The following is a 20,719-nucleotide window of genomic DNA, read 5'->3' as shown; positions in this document are numbered from 1 at the left end:
AGGAGCACACGTGCCTTCCTCTTCTTTTCCCAGCCAATCTGATCATCTTTTTTTTTTTTTTTTTGCTTCATCCTCACATTCTTTCTTCTCTCCCATTCTCTCGCGCCTCATTCATATACTGTCCATCGTTTATCGCCCACCCGTCTATCATTCAGCCCGTCATCAATATCCGACCATGGCGCATCCCAACCGACCCTCTCTCATGAGCCGCCTCTTCCCCCGGGATGATCGTCCAGCAGGTCGTCTCTCCTCCACCGAAGACCCATCGTCCTCCACACTATTCTCAGCAGAAAAGGCTCCATTTGGGTCATCGTCATCGGCATCCTTCCAAGACGAAAGCATTCGCCGCAATAACCTGTATCAAGCATGTTTCGCTTCCTTCAGCAGTACCACAGCGCAAGACAGACTACAGCAAGACAGAGCTGTCGAGGGAGACAGTCTAGTACCTCTCAAAAGTACATCAGCTATCAAGCTGCAACAATCTCGAATCGCATTATCTCCGTCCGCTACTAACGCTTTTCTTTTCGCAGAGGCCTTTGCCGAAGAGGCCGTCGAATTGCACACCTCCACCAGAAACAAACTACTCGAAGCTCAGCAAGACATCAATTCGAAAATTTCCGACTTCGAGACGCTCACATCGTCCATTATATCTGTTGTAGACGACATATACGCCAACTTATCATACCCACCTTCTGCTACCCTATGCAGCTCCGACGATTTTCCCTCGGCGACTATCGCAACTCATCTGGCAAGCGCAAAAGTTCAATTGGAGGAGGCGAAGAAGCAGCTCCACAGCTTACAAGATGAGTGGGAGGACAATGTTCGCTTAGAAGAAGACCTCCGTAAAGAGCTTGCGAGTGTGGGAAAGGTGTCTGGGCAGAGTGATGCGGATCATTCTAGACTGGTCAGCTTCAAGGAACAAGTGGAGCAGCTTGTGTCAGATAGCACGCAAGCTCTTGACGAAATAGAAGACGTGAGCAGGCCCGAATCATGAGACTTTGTGGAAGAACATCGCCGCTAACCCAGACTGCAGACATACAAAGAAGAGATCCAAGCAGAGAGGATGAAGATTATGCAGGCCATGTTGGACTAGGAAATTTGTGCAGAATCTTGTCTATTTTTTTCTTCTACCGCTACATATGTATCTATTTTCCTCAGCCATCACTTAAATCACGCCGCCGCTGTGAGCGTTCCCATTCGCCAATAAACTCCGCCCCTATATGATGATTTCAGAATCGTATGAACCAAGGCCATGCATTTGGCCATGCAAGAAAATAACAAAAGGAATCGTTTGCGTCAAAATCATTGCTTCTTCTTGTCGCTCGTCGTTAGGTGTGTATTTTTTCACATTTATAAGCGATAAAACAGACTTTTACTGCTTCTCAGGGATCACAACACCCCACGGGTGTTCAACGTTGCCGTACATGATGTCGCCAATCCAAGTCTTGATCTTGGAGGTGATGACGTTGGGAGTGTTTTCAGGGCCCATGGGGATGTTGATGTCCTTGCCGCGGTGGTGGATAGCGGAGACGGGGCAGACAAAGTACTAGGCGGTAATACGTTAGCTCTATATCCTTTACATCAGCATCAGCAGACTAAATCGACTTACAGCAGTTCCAGCGGCAAAAGACTCAATCAGTCTGCCTTCGGCATCGGCCTCAATAACCTCGTCAATGGTGTACTTGCGCTCGGTAATCTCCAGCTCGTCGCCCAGACGCTCGCGGGCCATCTCCAGGATGCTTCGGCGGGTAACGCCGTCCAGGATCAGCTTGTCGTCCAGAGGAGCGGTGATGAGCTCCTTCTTGCCATCCTTGCGCTGCCAGACAACGAAGAAGTTGCTGGCACCGGCCTCAGTACACTCGCCGTCCTTGCCATACAGCCACAGAATTTGGTGGTAACCGCGGCGACGGGCATCTGAAGTGGCAGCCAGCGAAGGGCCGTAGTTGGCACCGACCTTGGCATAGCCAAAGCCGCCAACCCAGGCGCGGACCATGTCCTCGGGAGACGTGTGCAGACGCATGCCGCCGACGGGGCTGTCGAGCTTGGGCATGTAGGTGATGATGATGTACAGCATGGCCTCGCGGGGAGCCTGGACGCCGAGCTGGGACTGGGTGCCAATCAGGGTGGGACGGATGTAAAGGTAGTTGCCGGGCTTCTCCTTGGGCAGCCACCGGGGTCCATCGACAGAGAGCAGAGAAAGGATGAGCTTCTCGAGCTCGGCCGGGTCAAAGATGGGCAGCGAGATGCGGCTGGCAGAGAGCAGCATGCGGGCACAGTTGCGGTCAGGGCGGAAGGTGCGCAGCTTTCCATCAAAGCCGCGGTAGACCTTGAGGCCCTCGAAGCACTCGGTGGCGTAGTGCAGCACAGAAGCAGTGGGCATGAGGCTCAGGGGACCGTAGGGCTTGATCTCGGGAGCAGCCCAGCCTCCAGCGGCGGTCCAGGTAGCAGTGAGCATGTGGTCAGTGCAGATGGTATGCTCGCTGGCATTGGCGACAGCCTCGTCGGGGACCTCCCGCGGGTTCTTGGTGAGGTTGTAGGTGAGCTTGGAGGCATCGAGGGGAGCAGGCAGGACGTCGTCGGTGGTGGGCTTGGTGGGCTGGGTGGCCTCCTTGACTTGGATGTTGGCGGCTGTCAGGTCGACATCCTGGGTTGGGATAGCGGAGGGAGCCATTGCTGCGGTTGAGAAGAGGCAAACAAAACTTGAACTTGAAGCAAAAGTGAGAGTGGTGTTTGGAGAAGAAGAGAGAGGTTTCCTTTGTTCAGAGAGGGAAGGGAAGAAGTCTCTTTATCTGTGGAAATGGGGCAGGTCCGGACTCTAGAGGAGTACCCGGCGGGTGCAGGGTCCGATGGTGGGTCAAGGCAATGGGGAATGACTCAAATGGAGTAAAGGAAAAAATCTTGTGGCTTGTTGTACCTGGACTGGGAGCGCGAAGATGAGGGAGGAGACTCAGACGGAAACTCCGTATCGGAGGCGGGAGCTGATTCGGCAAGTTGAGACTGCAGGGTACAAAAAGGGAAGTGCTCTTTTGTTTCTGGAGTTGGCAGGTGAGAATATCGGAATAGCAGGTAATCTCGGATTGGATATTTAAGCAACGGTAAAAAAAAAATTGAAGAGTACAACCACAAAAAATGTTGTCACTTGCTGCTCCAAAGAGGCAAATCGGCTCCGCCCTGGTACCAGAAAAAAAGGTGCTTATCCCGTCCTGCTGGTCAGGATCCACCCAAACCTCCGGCTGCTAGCCAACAAGTTGATAGGAAACGGTAGATTGTGGTTCCCAGCTCGTTAGTTAGTTAGACAGGCGGCTACTCTAGGAGAAGAGAAAGTCGGTGCGGCGTAAAGTGGGTTCTTGCTAAGGAAAAAAACTTGTCGTTCCATGTGCGGCGCTAGAAGCTAAAAACTAGCAGATAGGCGAGGACAGAAGACACTTGACAAAGGGCGTGGACGGGCAATTGCACTAGCAACGGTATCAGATTATTATCAATCTCGTAGAAAGTAGTACAGATTAGAGATGATAGAGGATGCTCCTAAAAACGGAGCTATTGTTTCCAGTTACTGACACAGGATGCGGCTGTGGGGATCCGTGATGAAGCACCAGTGACTTGATGTGGAAAGAGAATGACCCCCAGCCTGCAAGAAGTAAGCAGAATTAAATATTCGACACAAGAAAGATTAGCTATACGAGATGAAATGATTACAGATTTGCCTGAAAAAAGACGAATTAAGATGCAAGAAAGCCATGGGGGCCCCCTTGACTGGCTATTCTGAAAGCATGGGCAGGTGACCACTGAAGGTTTATCAACCCGCAACTCTGATATCGCGCCTGTACTATCCCGTGTCTGCCCGCGCCACCCATGTGCCGAGCTGGTGTCTCAGCCTTTTTCTGTTATAAATAGCGTGCAACTGTTTGTTTTTATTAGGACGCCTTTCGTACGTAATTGCTCTTATGCTCATGACTGCTAATTGTGTCATGGGATTTTTTACTTGAGTGAATGAAAGATCAACTCAATTGCTCTCGGCAGTTGTACCTCTGTAATACAGCACCTATCGCTGTAAATTCCGCCCTCTGTATCGTCCCCCCGCCAAAGCGGAGCCCCAAGAGCCGATGCCGAACAGCCCGGCCCAACTTTCCGGCGTGCGGAAATGCTCCGACCCGCTTGTTTTCGCTTAGGCCGCGGCCCCCTTCGTGCCAAATCTGGCGTAAGCTGTGATTTCCAATATCAAGTCAGATAAGATAGTATGGCAAGCATGACGACGAGATACAGACAAAAAAAGACATGATGTCGATATGTAAGCCAATTGCATGTAGGTAATTGTAATTTAATCAATGCACAATGAGTGAGGGTGTGACATCCCTCCTTACTTTAGTACGACATGTATGCATTCCGATAAGGCAACTGCAGCTCGTTGACAGACAATGCGGGGTGAAGGGCGCGCCAAGTTGATCAATTTGATCAGCTTTTGAAGCCTCCGTCTTCGGGACGTTGGGTTTAGCAGACAGATTCGCCGATTGCGCGATGATACCTCGCAGTGACACTCAATTGGCGCCGTCTCCGATCCGGGAGTCGAATCAAGGGGAGTCACATCTTGCTCTCGTGCTGTTGGTGTTGTTCTTCTTCCTCTTCGTTTTACTTTCTTATCATTTCATTTCTCTTTTCCAATTCACCTTAATTGTAGAATTGCAATTACACTCTTTAACCTCAGCATGTCCCGAAACGCCTCTTCTCTCATATCAGCTCCCCCAATTCCGTATCGGTAGCACTAACACATTGACGTCCTATCAACGATCCCCACTCAAAAAAATCCTCAGAGTTAAAAGGCGGAATAGTCGGTGCCGTCAATAGCCGTGGCCTCCATGTAAGGAACACAGCAACGCCCAACAATGAACCCCCCCCTCTTTTCCATTTCATCGCTGTTACGCAACTCTGTTTGGCTGTGTATGACAGCGATGAGGTCATCGATGGCCGCCGGCGCATAAGCCCGTCCTCATGTGGTCAGAAGCCGTGGCGGTGACATTCCGCCCAACCACAGCTCAGCACGCAAAAGCCATGAATTATTCGCATTTGGCCAATTGACAATTCGTCGCCAAGCCAGTACGCGCTTCTATGTATTACACGTATGTATTTTGTATTCTAATACCCTCTTCCAGATTCATTTTCTCTCTTCTGGCCTGTTGAAGACTCTCTGTGGGTATTGCCCAAAACTCCAGAAAACAAGTTGAAATATCACATCGCCTGCTGTGACCGTCCGTTCAATGCACGCAACCATGGCTGCAACAATACATTGCTTCAGCCTGACAAGACTCCCCTCTCCGCCTCCTTCTTGCGCTGCTCCTCCTCTAACAGCTCGCGCGCCCTCGCCGCCGCTTCCACCTCAGCCTTGACGCCCTTGGCCCGCTGTCGCGCCTCGTACATGTCGCGGCTCTTCATGATTCGCTGCACGATCTCGCCCGCATTGACGTGAGAGAACGTGTGCTCACCGATCTGGCGGTATATGCCCATCGCTTTGGGTGCCGTGTACGGGTCGTATGTCAAGGGCATAAATGCTGTCGGTCCATGGTAGACTGCGTGGGGAATGCCCCATGGCAGATCCGAAAGGTAGCTCTCAGTCGGCGTAAAAGGAGCCCCGAAAACGGTCGCATCGATATACTAGAGCAAGAAAAAGCAATCAGTATAAGATGCAAAGTGAACAAGGATGGTTAGAACTGGTCTTACCTTGCACTGAAGGACGCAGAGTCCACGCTCGTAGATGTTCATGATGGGGTAATTAACGCCCTTCCACTCATTAATCACTCTGTCCTCGTGAACACCCGCCACGACATATGCCGGGCCGTAGTCCTTTCCACCGTTTGCCTGCTTTCTCTTCTCCGTGGCCTCTGCGGAGAACCAGCCTGCCTCGCGCGCAAGCTTGTCTTCCTCTGCCAGTACCTTACACAGGAATGCAATATGGCCACTGGAAAAGAGATCGAAGCCGCCATCGACGTACACCACGCGCTGGCCAGGCTTCTTGCCAGCTCCCTCGAGGAAGCTCTCGTAGGATCCGCGGACTCCCTCGCTGGAACCTGCTTTTTCGGGTATTGCGGAATGCCAGAACCAGACATCGACGCCGGGGTTCTTTGCAGTCTCGTCCGTCGCGTACAGCTTAATTCTGTCCAACATGGCCTCAGACTGGACCTTGCGCTCCTCTGCCGTGCCTACGCCCTCTTCTCCAGCCAGCACCTTCTTCAGAGACTTGATGAAATGCGTCCTAGTGCATAGCAACATGCGTCCAACGAGGTCTGTGGTGGAAATTCCCGGAGAGCGCTTAACTACCTTGAACCGCCCAGCCTCCTTGACGAAGCGGTAGCAGTCATTTCCATCGCTGTCGGAGGTAATGTCGTCGCCGTGAACAACGTATCGGCAGCCGTAGTGCGAGATGTAGGGGAGCTGCGTGACGTAGGGGGCATGGCCAACCGATTTAGTGACCCAACGACAGGCATCTGTAGCTGCGAGACTGCATGCCAATGAATTAGCACCTTGTGTGATTTTTGTCGCGAATAGGGTGAACGTACCGCTCGTCGAGATCCATGACTGTAGGGCCCTTGTTGGCAAGGATCGATTCGTCCGAGTGGACACCAACGTATAGCTCATCGCCAAGCTGTCGAGCTTGAACCATAGCTCCAGCATGTCCTAAGAACCACGCCAGATACGTTAGCAAAGAGGTCGCAGAGTACCAATGGCAGAAACATGGGCACTAAATCGGAGTCTTACCATGATGGAAAAAGTCCCAGCAGCCATCTACCCAGATGCGACCGTCGAGAAGCTCCGGCGCAGGTTCTCCTCGAGGCTGCTCGAGATCTTCAAAGGTCGGTGCGCTCATGATGCGAAAGCGCAAGGACAAAGGAGCTGATTCGGTCTAGTGTCGGATGCAAGGATGCAATAAAGGTTTGCAGTTAGTCGCGCAAACCGCGGAATGTCAATTCGCAGCTCGTTGGCACCTTTGTGAAGCTCTAAAGGCGGCGTTGGTGAAGCTACCACGGGTGCTGGAATTTCGAGAAGCTGCTTGTTCAGGGGTTCAACGAGTTACTCGACTGCGGGGAAATGAAGTGACATGCCACCGCTATCTTATCGCACGGGTTAGTGGGCGTGGGCAGCTTTGAGCCCTGTGGCTCCCACTAAAAGGGCCCAGGTGAATGGCGCTAGCACGTGAAGTCAATCTGCAGCTTCAATGTTTAATAGATTCATCCAGATTGCTTTTCTCGCTTCGTCCATTCACCATCTTCTCTCGAGGACCCAAAGACGCTGTCTTCAATAGGATGGAGTTGAAAACCTGACTGTGGGGACCAATTGGTCTATCTGTACTGCTCTCTTGGATTATCGGTTGGTCTTTCAATATGTGCTCTACCATTTCCACTTGACACTCTAGTATCCCGCCATGGACCCTGTCTTTTTCAAAAGTCCTCCAAGGGCCTTTCGTCCAATTCTAGCAGCAGGATGGATTCAAGGCTATCTTCAGCAATAGGCCAATACTCTACCTTGTCCGATCCAGGAACTGCAAGTAGCCAAGAACGCCGCCAAGCTGCTCCTACACGTGGGCATCCAGATGCTTCACACCCAACTTGGAGCCTCCAACCCCGGCCTGGCCCGCCACGTTCCCGATCGATTGGAGCCTACAGGGCGCCTCATCTACAGTGACATCTTGGCCGTTCTGCTCTCGACACCGACAACAGCACGCTAACAGCGGCTGCTCGGCCCAATTGCTGACAGGCCCCAGAGTAGCATTTGGCGCTCCATATGACTTCATGGGCCCTGTCGTCGTTACATTCCAACGTTGCGGCAGGCATTGACACAGAGCTCTACGCTGTTATATAAGGCTGCGCGGCGCATCACCTGCTCGGAGCTCGATCCGAAATCCTGCTTCTTAGCCAGCTTTCCGACGCCTCCAACACACCACAGCGTCTTCCACCAAGATGAAGTCCTCTCTGCTATCAGCTGTCCTAGCGCTTGCTCCCGGCGCCATTGCCTGGAAAGAAGTCTCCAGCTGCGACGACATCAAGTACACTTCGGTTCCGGGCTTCTTCCTCCAGGATGATCCCAACACCAATCCCAGCACCTTTGACTATGTACGCAAACACTGCTCTCAAGACATCGAAGCTGGCCAAACTCACACATCTCATAGGCAAACCAGAACTTTGGCCTCCTCAACAGGACATATCCCACCGATGCCAAGTTCGACCCTCGTCACAAGAAGACTCAGTGGCAGCGCTTTGCCAACTATGTCGACTCTTTGAACGAGGAGTGCAGAAGGGACAAGAAGACCACTTACAAGGTGCTCTTCATGGGCCGCCACGGCGAGGGATGGCACAACGCCGCCGAGACCTTTTACGGCACTCCTGCGTGGAACGTGAGTCTTAGATAACATTCATAAGCCCTCAGTCGGTCACTAACATTATTTTTTCAAAAGTGCTACTGGGGTGAACTCGATGGCAATGGCACTGCTACCTGGTCCGATGCCCAATTGACTGTCAACGGTATCGCGCAGGCCAGCAAGGCCAACGCCTACTACAAGTCACGTTTTGAACAGGAAAAGATGCCCTATTTTGAGTCATTCTACAGCTCGCCCCTCAAGCGATGCATCCAGACCGCCAACATTACCTTTGCCACTCTCGACCTGCCTCATTCACATTCCTTCAAACCCACCATCAAGGAGCTTTTCCGCGAGAGCATCAGCATCCACACCTGCGATCGCCGCTCTACCAAGACTCAGATCCACGCATTTGCGCCCCATTTCTTATTTGAGAAGGGCTTTTCAGAGAACGACCTGCTGTGGCGCGGCAACGAGGACGAGGGCGAGACTTCTGCCCACCAGGTCGCACGTAGCAAGCTTGTCATTGACGACGTCTTTTCCCACGACGACAACACCTGGATCAGCATTACCAGCCACTCTGGCGAGATTGGCAGCATTCTGACTGTGCTGAACCACCAGTCTTTCAGCCTCAGCACCGGCCAGATCATCCCTGTCCTTGTCAAGGCCGAGTTGGTTGAGCCGACTCCAGAGCCCACCACTACCTATGCTTCTTTCACCACCGAACCGACGTGCAAGTCACCGCCTTTGACCAGTATCGCCGGGCAGGGCTGCGTATGCGCCACGGCCACCACCACTACCTTTACCACTGCAAAGGCTACGCTGAAGGCCGAACTTTGAAAATTCTTGTCTTGCCGGACAAGGACTAAGTGTCAGATGGCCGTCAGTAATGTTTGTTAATTATAGAATGTGTTACGCTGCATATAATGTCTAAAACCAATAATGATTTATAATGCGTCATGGGCTGTGGTGTGCTGAGTGAAGCCGGGTGCCATTGGAATCATACTACAGCTACTGCTTCTATCGCTTCTACTGCTGCTACTGCTGCTACTGCTGCTGCTACTGCTGCTGCTACTGCTGCTTCTATCGCTTCTACTGCTGCTACTGATGCTACTGATGCTACTGATGCTACTGATGCTACTGATGCTACTGATGCTACTGATGCTACTGATGCTACTGATGCTACTGATGCTACTGATGCTACGGATGCTATTAATGCTACTACTGCTACTACTGCTACTGTCAGATGTCAAGCGAGGGGTCAAGCGGAGAGAGCCAAATCCGTAACATCACACGTAGGACTGATGCAGATGAACATAAAAAAGGCACACTTCACCAGAGGAAAGAGCGCGCGAGGCGCGATGACGAATCATACGCTATACCGCGACTACTCCGAACAATCTTTTGACCCAGACTTCCTCGAATGGCCATCATACGTCCTACTCCATGCCATGTACGGCGACAAGATGCACAACCCATACGTAGCAGCCGTAGTGAGGAAATGGGCATCGTTGGTCATCAAGGACCACCACCCGAAAGCTACACGCTACGTGGCCGAAGACGCAGAAACCACGAGCGAGGAGGACACTGAAGATGAGAGAGACGAGGACAAAGAAGCTCTTGAACCAGACAATGGTGCCGGCACCAGGAGAGGGGTTCTCAATATTGATTCGCCAGCCAGTCCAGTTGGCTAATATATGCGGATATGGGCGTGTTAGACGTATCTAAGGCCAGGATGCGGTTTTGAACTACTACTGCTACTACTGCTACTACTGCTAGTGGTGTTATAGATGCTGTAGATGCTATATGTACTTTAAGTATATGTGATAATCGAAAACTTTTCCAAGTAGAGTAACAGCTTCATTAAGCTACAGCTGGAGTATAGGCAATAGTAGAACTAGGGTGTTGGATGCCTAACTTTTTACTATAATAAAGGCCGGTTGAAAGAGGGGGGGAGCTATATAATCGTTGATTGCAATCAAAGCCTTCATCAGCCATCCCGCCGACAGAATTGGAATAGCAACCATGGCTGCCGTAATGTTTCAAAAAAAGTCTCTGTAACTAGCCTTGTATACTATACTCTCACAAGAAGCGGGCTGTTACGCAGAATGTACACCTCATTCAAGATGCGCCTCCGTGGTCCATTTCCATCATGTTTTGAACCTCAGGTTCCAACGAAGCGAAATGTCCCAGCGAACGTTATCATCCGATCTCTGAATCAGTAGATTGCGACGACTTGATCATTTGCTTTTGTCGAGTGTATCTGCTGTCAGCATGGCCGCTACCTTTTCTCCTACTGTGACTCCAGCAAGAGACTCTCAAACGCGTTTGGCCCGGGGTACCTAGAAGTAGAAAAGAGAGAGGAAATCGGCCTGTAGCGTTTTGATTCGTCGTAAATGCAAACGATGCCTTGAAAAATAATTAGTAGTTGATCATACGGTCATATACATGCGTGTGTATTCTGCAGAGCCATTTCAAGTTAAGCAAACAAAACATTCTTTGCGAGACAAAAACAATTTGGCGTCTTTCTCGCCTGTGCAGCGTTTGCCTAGGTACGTAGTTGGCGGTGGACTACCAGCGTGACTCTGATCTGCTTATAAAAGCTGTTTTGTACATCTGCGACATGCTCACCGTCCAGATTTATGTACGTCGCTGGCGGCTGCGTTCGGTTTGGGAGTAGATATACCGCGAGTTCACCGATGCCTTTCAACTAGCCGTCTCCATTTTTCGCGATTTTTCAGTTTGTTGGACTTAGGTGTCAGCCAGTCCCTCGTCGAGAGAATGCTATGGCTGTGTTGTCGTGTGGAAGGGTGATTGTGGAAGAAGTCTTCTTCGTCTATGAAAGGCCAGGTCGGGCATTTCATATTAGTGCTTAAAATACGGAACTTTCGTCTCAAGAGATAATAAATGAAGAAAAAATCGTCGCTATGACTACATGAACTTGTATTTATGCTATAGGAGTTTACTGTTATGGAACTTTCGAGTGCGCAGCCAGCGAACATTGAACTCTAAGCCACTGGTAAATGCAGAGAGAATAGGTAACTGGAAATAAAAGCAACAGCAAATAAACCTTTCAAAAACCTTCCAAGTAAAACTCCTTTCTTGCTTTTCTTTATTTGATCAAATGTGTCCGCATCCAACAACCGGGAAGTGTTCATTATAGTGCAAAATGACGCGAAAAAAGCACGGCATTCCGACTCGGTTACTTACAATCGACAAGCCGGACACCATGCTGCCTGCGTCACAAACACCACAAACCACAGCCATCGACCGACAGAGTAAAAAGATAGAGTATTGCACGATAGCAAAAATACACCCAAAAAAAGAGATATTTACTGCGTAATCTGGGAATCGAACCCAGGGCTCCCCGACGTTGCGGATGGCAACGGAGAATTTTACCACTAAACCAATTACGCGGTTCCAGATTTGATGGTGACACACTCTCTGATATCTCACATCTTGAACAAGACGTCGGGGGAACGGCTGCTGGTTCAAAACATGGCAACAATGCTGATACAAGAAAGTCAAGACAGGAAAGCAAAGAACTCCAACATCGCATGCTTGAGTGCTCTTTTTCGAAAAGGCTCCACGGCATATCGCACGCATTTGATAAATCGCCATTGCCAACTATTGACTCTCCCCAAGCCGTCCCTCGTGTTCTAGAGGAGCTGGGCTGTCAGTATTGGTACGTACATTGAGGCTGCTAATATCATATCGCCAATTTCATCTCACACACTATGTGTCTCTCAACGACGGAATGATTCCTTAACTACGTAGTTTCCCTCCTCTAAAGCATGTATTGGTATAGGCTGCTGGTTCTGTCATGTGGCTGAATCATAAAGATCGACGAATGACTACGTACATGTAGATATAGAGTATTTGGAAAGCATGTAATTACAAAATGTAGAACAATGCTAGTCAATAAATAGATAGACAGCGGAAGAGCTGCTATCGTGAGACGATCAATAATCTCAGGAAGAGACTGAAGTTCCAAGTTTCAAAAGCTTCAGGAAAGACTCTTCAGAGAAGGGTCGCAGGTGTTTCCAATAAATGCTTCACAGGCGGTTTTCATTTCGCTTCAGTCTCTTCAGTCACTTCGGGCTCCTCTGCCTGAACCTCGAATTTTCGAGACATGGCTGGAGTCAGGTAGAATACTAAATTAACATGTATTTAAGTAGCTGCCTCTACTGCCTCTGTCTTTCAAGCATTACATACACGCATTCTCTGCTCTGTATACTCGCTCAGTCTTTCCCGCGCAACGTTTTTCAAGTAACTATATTATACGACTTTATCCGAAGATACCTAGTTTAAATTAAACAGCCATTATGTTGTTCGCAAAAAATACTCTTTTAATCTCATCAAGTCTATCATCTCCTCCAGCATAGCTCCAGGAGGAGTCTCGTTTACGCAATGGCGGCTTACTCTTCAATCATTCTCAATTCTTCCACTTCAAAAGTGGCAAAGTCAACTGTTCCTAATGCATTGTCTCCTTTACAGCTGACTTTAGGCAAAATAAATAAATCTTTGTTTAATCACACAAACACCATTACTAACAGAAAACATGCCATCGAAACATCGTGTCAGCAGCACGCAACTGTGCCTTCTCCGCGATCCGACTATATACATATCCAATTTAGCCGTTAGACAAGCTGCAGGCCAAGCCGCCTTCACCCCGCAAATCAATACCTCTGAGTCCCCGATTTTTTATTTCCCGGACTGCTTCATCGGCACTAGGATAATAGGGGGGAATGTTTTCCTGTCAATATTCGTCGGGGTGTATGCAGCTGCGGGCAAGGGTGTTGGAGAAGTTTATGGTTAATTGGAAGCATATGGACTCAATACAGCTAATGCTGCATGGCTGCCCATCGTTGCTGCTACCTTGCGGAAAAGATGGGATTGTTCGTCATCTGAGACCAGGATATTGCAATTGTAGCGTGGCTATTCTGAATACTCCATTTTGTTTCCCATTGCGGTTTACTACGCCCCCATGTCCATCCACATATGACAGTTACGAACAGCGGAAACTACCTCCATATTAATCAATCCCTCGCACGCTACTGGATATGTTTTTATCCATTATTCTCCTTTTTTGTTTTTTTCTTCAACTTCGATCACCGAGCTGCCAAGACCAAATTAGCCGTTAGCCAGTAGATGAAGTGTACCGATTCTTGCATGTGCCGGAGCTAAGGACTTCAGTCCAGACGTCGTGTTCGTGGAGAGCTGTAATTTCCCAGTACATGTAGTTTATGCTCAGACATTGCCACGTCAGAATAAGAGAGCAAGGCGTAATGTATTCATGAGAAGCAAAATGCCTATTGGTGCGGTAAAACGAATCAGCACATGCACCTAGTCGCTCTGGAGCCAGCCGTTGCTGCAATTATCCGCCAACAGACTTATAAAACGACGACCCAGCCCGCCTCGATCCAGAGTCTTCAAGTGCAGCAACAGCCAGACAACTCAGATTCACATAGTCCACCACAGTAAGACAAAGAAGCCTCATCGACATCATGGTCGCCTTCACATCTCTCCTCGCCGGCTTTGCCGCTATTACCGGAGTCCTGTCCGCTCCCACCGAAAACGTGGAAGTTGTGGACGTGGAGAAGCGTCAGACCATTGGCCCCGGCACCGGCACCAACAACGGATACTACTACTCGTACTGGAACGACGGCCATTCCGGCGTGACTTACACCAACGGCGCTGGCGGCTCGTTCAGCGTCAACTGGTCCAACTCGGGCAATTTTGTGGGAGGCAAGGGATGGAACCCGGGCAGCAGCACCAGGTAAGTAGCTCGCCAGAGTGTTGTTATGCCCTATTCATACCAGGATTCATGCCAGAAAGCTAACGCCACTCAAGGACCATCAACTACTCCGGCAGCTACAACCCCAACGGCAACAGCTACCTCTCCATCTACGGCTGGTCCAAGAACCCGCTCATCGAGTACTACATTGTCGAGAACTTTGGCACCTACAACCCGTCCACGGGCACGACCAAGCTGGGCGAGGTGACGTCTGACGGCAGCGTCTACGACATTTACCGCACGCAGCGCGTCAACCAGCCGTCCATCATCGGCACGGCCACCTTTTACCAGTACTGGTCGGTGCGCCGCAACCACCGCTCCAGCGGCTCGGTCAACGTTGGCAACCACTTCAATGCCTGGCGCAACCTGGGCCTGACTCTGGGCCAGCTGGACTACCAGATTGTTGCGGTCGAGGGATACTTCAGCTCTGGCAATGCCAACATCAACGTCAGCTAAAGGGTGGTGGACAGGAGGAAGAGTAGTGGTGGCTAACGTGACTGATATCGGCAATGATACTTTTGTATATGCGCGTATATACAAGAACAGTCGCACAGATAGTCTGGGTAAATGTACCTCAAGTAGGAAATATAATTGTTTGGACAAATCGTTGTTCTCGCACTGATCAAACTCTCGTACTTCGTATTTCAAGGCCACAGAACATGCTTTGATAGAGGCCGATGCGTTGCTGATCCGCGATCCGAGCCGCCAACTCTAACACTGGCTCGTCCACTAACAGCACTAAGCCGGCATGCAGCGGAGCCCAGTGGCATGTAATAATCAGGCATCTGGAGAGCTGAAGACCGGAACAGGGCACTGGCGTCGACTTGAGATTACCTGTAGCCTCTGGTGGCGCTCAGTAGTTGAAGGCTGACAGCCACATACTGCACCTGTACCCATAGATGTCCACGGGTGTTGATTGCGAGTACTGACTGTCCAAGGCACACAGGGCTGCCCTAGCAAGGTAGACCTGCTGGGTACCTGCAGCTCTACCCGCCAAAGCGCTGCCGCGCCCGCCGCGCCCGCTGTGGTCGCGCAGGTATCCCCGGCGTCGCTCCAGCTTGCTCCAGCTTACTACTGCTAGTACTACTAGTAGTAGTAGGCTGCGGGACATAGATGGCCCGGCGCAGCGTCCAGTTCGCGACCAGCTCCAGCGCCAGGCATCCGTCACCAGACCACGCCTCTGCTCGCGCCAGACCCAAACTTTGTCTGCCAAACATCATCATCCAGGCGCAAACGGAGCCGCGACGCCATCATTGCGCAGAATCGACACAAAAACAGGTCTGGCCGAGCCTCGTACCTGGTTGCCCGCCGTGCCTGTCGCTTGAGCCCTCCCTAGCGCATAAAATGGGTTGAAACTTATCCCCCGGCCCGGCCACTCGTTGTTTCTCCCAGCCCTTTTCTCTCTCGCATATCTGCCTGTCGGATCGAGACTCTCGCCTTCTTCTTCCTCTCCTCTGCCTCTCCTCTGCCTCTCCTTCTCCCCTCCGCCATCCGCGCCTGAACGACGCGTCGCATCGCAGCGCACAGCGGCCAGACGGGCTCGCAAACGCACGTTTTAGCGAGCACAAGCGAGTCAGCCAGCAGCACCCACTCGGGCAGGGAGCAGACAGCCAGTAAGTCCACAGCGCTCCAGCGACCCCCCCAGTCCTGCAGTAGTGTCGTTTATACCGAGTTGGCTCGTTCTCCTGCATCTCCCAGCATCGTCCAATCCAGTCCATCCTTTTTGTCGTTGTCTGTCGTTTTGTCATTTTGTCATTTTGTCGTTTTTAGCCCGCATGGCATAGCATCTCGTTGCTGCTCTCTTTGTCTTTGTTTCCTTTCTCGCGGCTCTGGCGTGCATTTCTTGTCCTCCCCATTCCCGGGTCCTTGGCTCGCACGGCTGGGGCCGGTCGGCGAAAACCGCGCGGCACCCACCGAGAGACTTGACCACGATGGCTAATCGCAAAGCGCACCAGCGCGAAGTCAGTAACCTGCACGAAGACCTCGGACCGTACTACAGCCAGCCTGGCCGACGCGACATGTCGCAGCGCAACCGCAGCGGCCGCGGCTCGAACCGCAACAACGGCGGGGCCCATGGAGAGGAGGCCACGATATGGGAGTCGGCTAAAAACTCTTTCCAGGACCTCATCGGCGGCATCAACGCCGACAACGACAACCTGGACCAGCTGGTCGGCCTGGACAAGCAGGCCGGCACAATGGACCCCAACAGCGTGCCCACCGACATGATGAAGCAGATGGAGCATCTCTGCCGCTCCGGCGTCAAGAACTCCGAGAACAACATCACCATGGCCAAGAATCTCATGGAGCAGCTCAAGTTGGTGCGTGCCGTTGTTGTTGCCAAGGAGCAAGCCGAAGCCGCCTCGGCCGGTCCGTCCAAGAGGTCCACCACCAGGGACAGCGCCGCGGCCGCCTCTCTCTACGATTTCGACGGTGCTGGCGACTCCCCCGTGCCCAGCCCCATGGCCAGTGCTTCCCGAAAGCATGGCGACCGGAGCAGCAATCGTGACAGGGACAGCATCCCTCCCAAGGCAGACAGCGTCGAGCCGCCCGGGTCCATCAGCGGTGCCGGCGGAGCTTCTAGCTCTCTAAACAAGTCCAAGATTCTCTTCTCAAAGGGCGACGAGGTAGCGTTCAAACCCAAGGCCGTCAACGGTGAACAGACGTCCGACTGGATACTAGGCGAAGTCGCGCTGGTCTCCGGCGAAGGAAAGAGTCGGCGGTACAAGGTCATCGACATTGAGCCGGAGGACCAAAGCAAACAGAAAGAATACCGATCAAGCGCCAGCAACATGATTCCCATTACGGCGGAAAGCCAGTCCAGCACCCTCAAAGATTACGAAGCGGGCCATATCGTCCTTGCCCTTTATCCCCAGACGACCACGTTTTACAAGGCCGAGGTCCACAGCATGGCGTCCAACGGCAAGGTTGACCTCAAATTCGAAGGGGAAAACGATTCTTCCACCCTGCAGCAGGTAGAGCGACGATACGTTATCGAATATCGACCATAGGTCTGCATGTACATTTCTTTTGCTAAATGTATATCCTCATGTTTGATGCCCCCCTTCAATTGGGATTTATTTTATTGTCATGCTGAATACGCGGGCAAGGAGTTTTTTTAGGACAGGAGGCGAGGTTATCTTTATCTGCTTTGACCAGACAGTAGAGCGGCAACGCTTCTTATGGTGTTACGGAGGATTCAAAAGGGAAAAGGGAAAGCCGTGTTTCTGGAGTGAACTAGAGCTGGTAATTGCGGAGTTTTGGAGTACCCAGTCATTAATTATCTTTCTCAACTTCTTTTCTAGCTTACAAGGACGATTTACCAATAACACTAACTTGGATCAACATATCTCATCATTTTCTTACTCGTGTACAAGACAAAACAACTTTCGCGATATAATCTTTACTGAATCTGTTTGATATACTGGGGACCCTGGCCGCCAAATGCGCTGTTGCTGATGGTGCCGTGGAACTTGGTGTCGAGCGAGCCATCCGTGGCGTTGCGAGAAATGGCCGCCACGCCGAGAGCACCATCTTGGTTGGTTACAAACAGGGAGCTGCCGTCGTTGCTAATGCTGAACATTCTAGGTCCGGTGCCGCCCGAGGACACCGAGTTGATCCAAAGGAGCTGCACATTGTCGGCGCCGTTATCAATGAGCTTGATATGGGCAATGTTGTCGGTGGCCTGGCCGGTTAGACGGTTGGAGAGGTACAGGTCCTTGTTGTCGGGGGAGAGGACAAGCTCGCCGGCACCCGCGCCCGCTGGCTTCTGGCTGTTGGGACCAAAGGTGTTGAGCACCTGTGTGGTAGTAAACTCAATGCCCTTGCCGTTGTCGGTGTAGTTGAGCTTGTACGAGATGACGACGTTGCCCATCTCGCAGAGCAGGAAGTAGTGGGTGGCCTTTGCGGCGCCAAAGGGGTAAAAGACGCCGTGGCGGGGACCTGAGCCAGCGGGCACGACGGCCATGCGGTTGACGATGTTGAAGGCGTCGTTCTGGGAGTCTATGACGAGGATGGAGTCGGTGCCCAGGTCATTGGCGAAGAAGTAGCGGCCGGTGGGATCGTTGACGGTCTGGTGCGGGTGAGGCGCGTCTTGGCGATCGGGATCAGGGCCGAGGGGGCCCGGAGACGTGATACTCTTGATGAGGGACAGCCCGCCGTTTTCAATGTTCCAGACGTCAATCTTGCCGGAGCCGTAGCCGGCGCCGAGCATGCGGGTGCCGGCCTTGTTGGCCTCGAGGTGGACGACGCCGCCGGAGCCTTGCTTGTTGGTGGTCTGCTTGATGGTGTTGGTATTGGTGTTGATGTTGTAGAGGAAGGTGTTTGAGGCGATGTCGTTGACGGCGTAGAGACTGTTGGGGGGGACGAAGGCGAGCCAAGAAGGGTCGGTGTTTGGGAAGGAGGAGTTGACGGCGGTGGTGAATTTGGAGCCGTCGTAGGAGGCGAGGTAGATGTGGCCCGAGTTGGCGTAGACGACTTTGGTGGAGGATGCTTGGGAGGTAGTGGGAGCGGCGAGGGCTGGGGCGATGAAGGCCGCGGAGAGGGTGGAGATTCTCATTTTGACGGTTGTTTGCCTTGGGCAACAGATTGAGTGAGGATATCAAGATTGAGGGTTTTGTAGTTGGATCAAACGTTGGGAATCACAGAATTTATAGGAGAAACTAGATCTACAAGCTGGATATCCCACCTGTCCAATATGACATTTGCAACCTGCCATCTCTGGCTTGGTATCCTTTTGTTCTTCTTTTACCGCTCATTGGCGCGTGCCAAGAATTTGTTTCAAAAAGAGAAGAGGCCAGAACATGCTCTACGGCCTTCGGTACGAGCTGACAGCATCCGATCTGCATGAGCTGGAGATCGTGAAAGAGCACATGTGGGCCATGGGAGAGGTGAGAGTTGCCGGATGGGGCAGGTGATGCAGGTTTTGGGGGTTGGAGGTTTGGAGTAGAGCCGAGTTTAAAAAAGAAGCTTGAGTGGGAGGCTATTGATTAATATTCATGTTGTTTATTGCTGATTCATGATTCATGGGGTTAAAGAGGTGAGTTGAGTTGTGAAATCCGTAGGTATTTATTTAGGGTAGGTAGTTGGGTGTGAGCTATACGATGTATGAATCAGGTATGTAGTATGTAAAGGCCCCGGACTTTGTTGGGATTTATTTAGGGTAAAGCTTGAATATGGTAGGTTGGGCTCTTTTTTGTGTGTGGTTGATTGTCAATTGACGAAATTGAGTTGCAGATGATTGTATATTATACATATGAGTTTGAGTGAAAGTTCAAGCGACTAACAAGAAGCTGTTACGAACAGAAACTAAGATACTACTCACAGACCAGCCAATGATCCAACTGCTGCTAATAATGGACGGTCCTCCTAAATTGGCTGCTGTGGAGCTCAGCGAAAACTGCTGTTACCCATTTCTTGCATCAAACGCGATATAGCAGCGCACAGGCCCTGAAGAATTTGATGTCGTCAACTGATTGTGAGAATTGACATTGGATGGAAGATGGAAAGAAAAGGCACGTCCAGGTACAGATACCTGCTGGCTTAAACAGCGACGATGCGGAGATTATCAAGCGGCAACCCCTGAAAATGACTGCATGCGCTCCACAGCCGCCATTGGCCACGCCTCCCTAGCGGCGGGGGACGGGCGATACAAGGTTTAGGAGGAGAGGCCTGCTGGGAGTCCGGCGTTGTCGAGTGTCTGTAGGGCACTGGGGCTATCTTGGTGCTCAAGCTCCTTATAAATGCGCCTGAGACTCAAGGTATCGCTACCACCGCTGGGCGCAGCAAAGCCCGGCTCAACCAACGGTGGAGGCTAGCCCGCTGCAAGAGGGCACCAAATTGCGCTGTGCTGTTTACTCCAATTTCTGCGATGCGCTGCATGAAGCACTTACATTTGCAGAAATGGATTCAATCTTGGCTCAATGATTCAATGCCCCGTGCAAGCCCCATCGCCCAGGCCGGGGCCCTGCCCAAAATTAGATTTGATGGCCAGTTACCTGCTAGCTTGCTCTTCTGCACGCCTGAATGCTGCGCTGCCTTCCCCCCGATTCGATTCACAGGCTTCGATTAATTCATCAATTGATCGCAAATTAGCGAGAGAAAAGAGGACACCTAATTCCATGTCCCCTTTGCACTAGCACTGGCTAAAGCTTCTGCTGGTACCTGGTCTAGAGAACGGCGTGTACCGGTACCTGTGCCTGTACCTGCTTGCCTGTGCCTCCACACTCGTTTTTAGCATCTGCCCATCCACACGTGCCGCGTCGCAATTGATCGCATCTTTCGTCCCTCCTTTGCCAGCAACCAAACCCATCACCACATTTTGCGTCGAGCTCTTCGCGGCGCATTCCCCCACATTCTCTCTTCTCTCTCTCTCTACTTCTCGCGCTCTCTAATTCGACTGTTTAATCCCATTCTTGTCGTCTTCTCTTCTATTGCCTCCTGTCGAGCTTGTATCTTCAGGGATTCTTCTTCGCCGTTAATCGATCGAAACCCCCGTTTTCTTCTAATATTCACGTTCCTTTGGTGGCTCGCGCGCGTTGTGCCTCGCCCTCATACGTTTGACTGTAACTCTCGTCTCTTCTAGT

At 51.4% G+C, this 20,719-nt stretch overlaps 8 protein-coding genes across 8 annotated transcripts; 5 read left to right on the top strand and 3 right to left on the bottom strand.

The window, feature by feature from the left end:
* Positions 1 to 175: 175 nt before the first annotated feature.
* On the top strand, positions 176 to 1,093 carry TGAM01_v206914 (hypothetical protein; the record flags this gene model as incomplete). The annotated part of the gene is made up of 2 exons (XM_018804328.1): positions 176 to 973; positions 1,034 to 1,093. The coding sequence occupies 2 exons, from the start codon at positions 176 to 178 to the stop codon at positions 1,091 to 1,093; spliced, it is 858 nt and encodes a 285-aa protein (XP_018662443.1).
* Positions 1,094 to 1,372: 279 nt separating this feature from the next.
* TGAM01_v206913 (branched-chain amino acid aminotransferase) lies at positions 1,373 to 2,671 on the bottom strand (the record flags this gene model as incomplete). Its single annotated transcript, XM_018804329.1, has 2 exons — positions 1,373 to 1,546; positions 1,610 to 2,671. 2 exons carry the CDS (start codon positions 2,669 to 2,671, stop codon positions 1,373 to 1,375), a joined length of 1,236 nt encoding a protein of 411 aa, XP_018662444.1.
* Positions 2,672 to 5,286: 2,615 nt separating this feature from the next.
* TGAM01_v206912 (ethanolamine-phosphate cytidylyltransferase) lies at positions 5,287 to 6,856 on the bottom strand (the record flags this gene model as incomplete). The annotated part of the gene is made up of 4 exons (XM_018804330.1): positions 5,287 to 5,646; positions 5,713 to 6,490; positions 6,549 to 6,666; positions 6,748 to 6,856. The coding sequence occupies 4 exons, from the start codon at positions 6,854 to 6,856 to the stop codon at positions 5,287 to 5,289; spliced, it is 1,365 nt and encodes a 454-aa protein (XP_018662445.1).
* A 1,090-nt stretch (positions 6,857 to 7,946) lies between these two features.
* TGAM01_v206911 (phosphoglycerate mutase) lies at positions 7,947 to 9,181 on the top strand (the record flags this gene model as incomplete). Its single annotated transcript, XM_018804331.1, has 3 exons — positions 7,947 to 8,099; positions 8,156 to 8,380; positions 8,441 to 9,181. 3 exons carry the CDS (start codon positions 7,947 to 7,949, stop codon positions 9,179 to 9,181), a joined length of 1,119 nt encoding a protein of 372 aa, XP_018662446.1.
* Positions 9,182 to 9,300: 119 nt separating this feature from the next.
* Positions 9,301 to 10,035, top strand: TGAM01_v206910 (hypothetical protein; the record flags this gene model as incomplete). The annotated part of the gene is made up of 1 exon (XM_018804332.2): positions 9,301 to 10,035. One exon carries the CDS (start codon positions 9,301 to 9,303, stop codon positions 10,033 to 10,035), a length of 735 nt encoding a protein of 244 aa, XP_018662447.2.
* A 3,813-nt stretch (positions 10,036 to 13,848) lies between these two features.
* Positions 13,849 to 14,594, top strand: TGAM01_v206909 (glycosylhydrolase 11-2; the record flags this gene model as incomplete). Its single annotated transcript, XM_018804333.2, has 2 exons — positions 13,849 to 14,120; positions 14,195 to 14,594. 2 exons carry the CDS (start codon positions 13,849 to 13,851, stop codon positions 14,592 to 14,594), a joined length of 672 nt encoding a protein of 223 aa, XP_018662448.2.
* A 518-nt stretch (positions 14,595 to 15,112) lies between these two features.
* Positions 15,113 to 15,463, top strand: TGAM01_v206908 (hypothetical protein; the record flags this gene model as incomplete). The annotated part of the gene is made up of 1 exon (XM_024549977.1): positions 15,113 to 15,463. A coding segment is annotated over one exon (351 nt), but the record flags the coding sequence as incomplete, so codon positions are not given.
* A 2,075-nt stretch (positions 15,464 to 17,538) lies between these two features.
* Positions 17,539 to 18,693, bottom strand: TGAM01_v206907 (hypothetical protein; the record flags this gene model as incomplete). The annotated part of the gene is made up of 1 exon (XM_018804335.1): positions 17,539 to 18,693. One exon carries the CDS (start codon positions 18,691 to 18,693, stop codon positions 17,539 to 17,541), a length of 1,155 nt encoding a protein of 384 aa, XP_018662450.1.
* Positions 18,694 to 20,719: the final 2,026 nt, after the last annotated feature.

This window comes from Trichoderma gamsii (assembly GCF_001481775.2).
Source record: "Trichoderma gamsii strain T6085 chromosome Unknown Scaffold_24.2, whole genome shotgun sequence".
Classification (NCBI taxonomy): Eukaryota; Fungi; Ascomycota; class Sordariomycetes; order Hypocreales; family Hypocreaceae; genus Trichoderma; species Trichoderma gamsii.
This window is presented reverse-complemented; position numbering and strand designations above follow the sequence as displayed.